General features: G+C 42.0%; 1 protein-coding gene across 2 annotated transcripts in view; it reads left to right on the forward strand.

Moving 5' to 3' along the window:
- Window positions 1-6,199, forward strand: part of LRRK2 (leucine rich repeat kinase 2) — a 143,329-nt gene that overhangs the window by 42,010 nt on the left and 95,120 nt on the right. For both annotated transcript variants that reach the window (XM_019509390.1, XM_019509389.1), the window contains exons 8-10: window positions 887-1,006; window positions 1,998-2,122; window positions 5,209-5,288. In XM_019509390.1, the coding sequence (XP_019364935.1) occupies window positions 887-1,006; window positions 1,998-2,122; window positions 5,209-5,288 (325 nt within the window). The remainder of the gene's footprint in view (window positions 1-886; window positions 1,007-1,997; window positions 2,123-5,208; window positions 5,289-6,199) is intronic.

Consider the following 6,199-nt stretch of genomic DNA (forward strand, 5'->3'; position numbering starts at 1 on the left):
ACTACCTTGACAGCCTGGATTCGTGGGCAGAACAAAGAGAAGTGCAAGGTCCTTCACCTGGGTAAGAAGAACCCTCACAATAAGTAGACAATGGGTTGTAGTCCATGGTCTGGCACAGCACATGAATGATCAACTGGAAGATGAATATGAGCCAATAGTGCAGTGAAGTTGCCAGAAGGGCAAATAGAACTCTGGTGCGCATCAGCTGATGTGCGGCCAATAAATCCAGAGAAGCGCTTCTCCCTCTCTCTTCAGCACTGGTGAGGCCTCAGCTGGAGTACTGTGTCCAGTTCTGGGCACCAAAGTTCAAGAAGGATGTGGATAAGCTCAAGAGGGTACAAAGGCTAAGGGCATGGAGGGCAGGTCCTGTGAGGAGAGACTTCAGGAACTGGGTCTGTTCAAGTAACAGAAGGCTAAGAGGTGACTTGATAGCCACCTACAAGTACATCAGGGGTGAGCATCAAGAACTAGGGAAGCAACTCTTCAGGAAGGACCTCAAGGGAGGATGAAGACCAACAGGCATAAACTAATAGAGGATGAATTCAGGCTAGACATAAGTAAAATTTTTTCTCTGAAATGGTCACCAGAATCTGGAACACACTCCCAGCAGAGGTGGTGCAGTCACCCTCCTTGGAGATGTTCAAGATGGGACTGGACAGGCACCTTGTTGAGCTCATCTGAGCCCAATAACTTCCTTCCCATAGCAGGGGACTGGACTTGATGATCTTACAAGTCCCTTCCAGTTCTACGTAAAAGTTGCATCTCCCTTTGTGGAGTCACCTGAAATGTAGCACATAATGTTTGGCCATATCTATTAGGTGGAATAGGATCTGGGCCATAATTTTTCTAGATAACAGATTCAGCTAACTTGTGTATTTATTTTTAGGAAACTTTTTCAATATTTTGGTTTTAAATGAAGTACATGAAGTCATTGTGAGTGCTGTTATAAGATACTCGGCAAATGCAAAACTACAAGCTGCAGCTCTTGGTTGTTTAGCTCTTCTCAGTAAGTAAATTCCTTCCTATTTATATAAAGTCGCTGAATAAACCCATGACTATTTTTAATGGCAGCCATTGTGATAGGAATTAAGAAATAACAGGAAATTATACTATCTCTGTTTCTTTTACATGCAGTTTTTAAAGTGGAATAGAGTTTAACAATCGTGAACACGTTTCACCCTGTTTGTTATTGTTGCATGGCAGTACCCATACCCCTTAACCAGCATTGCTTATGCAACCTTTAGTTGGTATGCAACATCGATGAGCCCTAACAAACGTATCCACTCATAGATTGCGTACAGTATAATCCCTTCTTAGTTTAAAAATTCCTTGTTGCATTAGAATTGGAAATGCAGACATTTAAGCTAAGTTTGATGTTGAGAGTGTATCCATTACTCATTCTTTCAGGTTGAGGTCAGTGAGTGCCAAAGATAGCAGCTAACATACATACTGATATTCCTTCACAATTATAAAACAACTGTGCACAAGTGCCAAAAATGACTTACTGTAAAATAACTTCTATTAAATGGAATTTTATTTTAGTTTTGCCAAGTACTTCTGTCTTAGCAATTTCAGTTTGTCCATCTTTTCCTAGTGACAAGAAAGTGCTGGGAGATCAAAGTGAATTTATAGTAAATGATGACATACAAATGTAATACAGCCATATTTTACTACCTGCATGCAAAAAGGACAATAAATGCATGAACATACATTTTTCTGTTAGAATTATTGACTAATATATTATTGTGTACTTAACTGAACACATTGTAATGAGCTTCTGAAATCTTTTCATAATGACAGCTTATTCAGATATATAACAGAGCTCATGTAAAAGGCTTCTTGCTTCCCCTTCTCAAAAGAAAGGGATTTGCCACTTTTTCTGGTATAATTAGCTTCAACTGATTTAGGCATATAAGCAACTGTATACTTCATTAGGATCAAATGTTAATCTTGTATTTTCACAATAAGAACTAAGTGTAAATGTCTTACATTTCAAGCTGAAACAATATTTTTAAATCAAGACTTAGAGGAGAGAAAAGAGGAGGAGGAAGAAGAAAAAATATGTTGGTTGGAAGCGTGCTACAATGCATTAAAATTACACCGAAGAAACATAGAAGTACAGGTGAGAATTTCTGGTTGATATGGGTGCAAAAAAATAGAATTAATTAATTTAGCATTAGTTAAGGTTTTCAGCAAAATAGTTTTCCCTCAAATGTACCAAACATATAGTCTAGAGAAACAAAGACGTTGGGTAGGATGAATTACTGATAATGGTTTCACATGAAAAGTTTAATGGTTATTACTCCATTCGTTTTCACATAAAGGCTTACTGTGCCATAGAGGATGTTGTGATATTGAGAATCAAGAGAACTCAGAATGGAATCATATGCTTTATTTAAAAAAAATTGAAACCCAACAGGCAGTAAAATCAAATGTTTATTGGGATACAATCTGTTTTGTTGTCCTCAAATTACACTTTTGTAAGAGTGATGTTTGTTTATAGTACAGAATCATCTTCTGTATGTAATTGGAAACAGGAATTAATTTTTCCTCAAATCAGTGCTGAATGTCAAGTAATGTTTAGAAGTAATATCATTTATTGATAACAAAGGAGAATTTGTATAAATGATGTATCATATGGTTATTTCGAGTAGCTGACACACAAGGCAAAAATGACGTATCGTGGATGCACTGATTGGTCAGATTTGGTCAGCATTATGCTGTCTATTATTTTGTTCTTTGCATTCGTATTTGACCGTAATATTTTTTTCCTCTGTTGACATTAGTTAGGAATCAGTGATTGTCACTTCTGTGTTACGTCATCTCTACAGTGGGCTGTGATTAGAATACAAAGGGTAGGGAAGAAAGAGGAAAAGTTGCGGGGAATGCTGGGAGAGGCAGGATGAGTAAAAGAGAAAAACAAAGCAATTAACACATTGAGGGACATAGAGTATAAAAGCTAATCCAGGTAAACCAGGGGTGGGCAAAATACAGCCTGTGGGCTGGATCTGGCCTGCCAAGGGATTCTCTCTGGCCCACAAAAGGTCCCTCAGCCCCACCCAGCCCAGTCACGAGGCAGCTTGGACCGTGGCACATTCAGCCAGTCCCATCACCCCCAGGCATGTGGTGGAGCAGGAACAGTGTGGCTGCTGGACTCAGTTTCCTGGCAGGCCTGGTGGTGGCAGGTTACTCTGCCCAGCTGCCGCTGCCAGTGTCTCTGCCATTGCTCCTGCTGCTGATCCCAGCCCTTCTGTCTGGGCATCCTAGCCCATTCTCCCCACACTCACGGCTCAGGACACCAGGAGGAGCAGGAAGATGGGGTCTCCATGGAAACCGGCCCGGGACCCCCAGAGGCAGGGCACACTTAGTTGGATGGCTGGAACGGGGCCACAGGTGGGTAAGGAGCAGTGTCTGGAGTGGGACAGATGGGCAGAACCAGGGCCGGGATTGCGGGGCAGTGACAGCATGAGGCTGGGGCCCACAGCAAAGCTGTGATCTGTTCCCCGCATGTCCTTGCATATGGAATCGGTGCCCATTACAGGGATGAGCAGGTAGATCGCAACTCTGCATGGGCCCCAGCCCCGTGCTGTCACCATCCCATGATCCGGGCCCTGGCCCCGGCCCTGCCTGCCTATCCCACTCTTGGACGCCACTCCCCACTTCGTTGTAGCCCTATCCCATCTGTTTAGCTGAGCACATCCTGCTCACAGGGTTCCTGGGCTGGTCTCTATGGTACCTTGATGAGGATAGGATTTAGATCAGGGGTGGGCAAAATCCAGCCAGCAGGCTGGATCTGGCCTGCAGAGGGGCTTTGTCCAGCCTGTGGCCGGTCCCTTGGTCTCGCCTGGCCCAGGTATCATCCCATGGGGGCATGTCCTGCTGTCCCCTGAGCACGCAGTGAGATACATCCAGACATATCCCCACACCACACATATACCCACAGCCCCCCACAAACTCCATACCCCCCCAATGTACAAAAGTAAGACTTCATTTTGAGCTATTATGCAATTACCTCTATATACATGATGCAAACACACACAAATCAGGACAAAATAATATTTTAAAAATAAAATTAAAATACATTGTTGTAGTATATCATTTGTATTTTTTTTCTGGTTCCAAGATGGCAAACTTCCCAAAAGGAGTACTTCCAGGGCAAGGGCAGGGACCTCTGGTGACAAAGGTCAGGAATCCAGGGGGGTAGGACTTCCAGTACCAAGATGGTGACCAGGGGGCGGAGCTGCCCTTGCGGCCCTCAACAGCTCGCCAAAGCTCGTTAAACAGCCCTCCCATTGAAATAATTGCTCGCCCCTGATTTAGGTAGTCTGTTGCTGGAGCAGTGCTGTTAAAGGTTGGCGGGGTATCTGTAACTCAAGACAGGTGTGTCCCTGTGGCTACTGGAAATAGTTGTCATTTCCTAGGAGGGGTTGGAGGTCATTAATTATGTGTCTGAGGTGTTCAATCTGGGGAGCTGTAGGTGACAACCAATGGGATTCTGTTGTGCTTGGCTTGGGGTAGGAATTGTATCAGGTTGGAGTGGGGTCAGAGTCTAGCTCTTCTAAATTTTATTGGCTACAGTTTTAGGATTGTATTGTAAATCCAGACCCTTAAAGTGTGCATGCCAGTCAGTGTGATCAAAGCAGATTCAGCTGTAAAGTAGAGCTTGACTGCAGTGTAGCTGATAGTTCTCATCCTAAACACACTAATAAATCTACTGGTGTAGAGGTAGCTATAGCAGTAGTTGGTTTCTAGTACAATGTGGTAGTGATTACAAACACTGCTAACCACCTCTCTCTGAAGAGGGAAAGCCAGAGAAATTTTTTAGAAATTCTGTCAACTTGATATATGTTTTATTTTGTGTAATAAAACAACAAATAATTGGAATGTGACATGCACGTGCTTTCGTGTGTGTGAATCTTTGTATGGGTATTTGTAATATATCCCACAATTAAAGAATAAAAACACTGTTTATGCATCTCACTAACAATGAAATTAGGGCTTCTGTTGTTATAGCAATTAGAATACTTATGGCTAAATTAAAGCTTTTATTATATTTTGTTGGTTTTTATCTGTTTTGACGTGAAAACCTCCACTAGAAAGTGATGAGATGAAACTATTTTAGAAAAAAGATTTTAAAAAACAAATTTTCTCCATTTAGTATTGTATTTGTTTTAAAACTATTTTGTTCTGCTCTTGTTTTAAATTCAGGAGGCTGCATGTTGGGCTTTGAATAATCTGTTTATGTATCAGTGTAAACTTCATGAGAAGATTGGAGATGAAGATAAACAGTGAGTATTCCTTACTTGAACTACACATTTGGGAGTGCAGAAAGGTTTAAAAGCTCAGTTTTAGGTCATTTTGGCATCCCCAGATTAATTTTATTTCATTTTCCATTACAGTTTCTAGTTTGTGAAACAAGACATGGCCTTGTTACTATTTCCAGTGGCAACAGCATCATGCTAAAATGAAAGATCAGGAAGAGCTTGAACTCCCTGGTATCTAGGGAAGAACAGTGAGGATAGATTAAATGGAAAGCTGTAATAGGGAGAGTACTACTAGAGTCAGAGAAGGAATCAAGATATCATGGATATATAGTAGATGAATCTGAACCACCAGAGATGCACGTTAGAGAGGGATGCAGTGAAGCACAGCATACCTGCTCTGCTCTCAACACACCCAGGAATGATACAGCAACAGCTCTGTCTCACATGTGCTTATTAGAACATGCTCAGCATGTGCCCAGCCTGCTTTACTGCAGCACCCTTTAGTACAGTTTTTTGACAGAAAAGATATGTTAAGAAGGACTCTATCCTATGTCCTTCTTAGAGTTTCTATGATACCCTAATTTTAAATAGGTTATACTGTATTTCCTAATGGCTCTCTGCTCACCTAGGCAAAAATCCCTCTGATCTCAATGGGTTTAAGTTTAGATTAATATGTATGCTGTGCAATGGGCTTTCTCTTCACCTCTCAGTATAGAAAAAACATTAGTAACTTGGTACTGAATTTTACAAATAAAAATTTACTCGGTGAAATCATTAGGAAACTATATTATAACTAGCAAATTGCCTGTCAAGAATGACAGGGGAAGGGGGGCTGACTGGGACCCAGTGCAGGTCTGACCCCGCTCCACCCCCTTCCCCCCCCGGCTTCAGGTCTGACCCTGCCCTTCCTCTGATCCATCCGCCTCCACCACCCC

The sequence above is a fragment of the Gavialis gangeticus genome, unplaced genomic scaffold, assembly GCF_001723915.1.
Source record: "Gavialis gangeticus isolate Ggan-Ray unplaced genomic scaffold, GavGan_comp1, whole genome shotgun sequence".
NCBI classification, from domain to species: domain Eukaryota; kingdom Metazoa; phylum Chordata; order Crocodylia; family Gavialidae; genus Gavialis; species Gavialis gangeticus.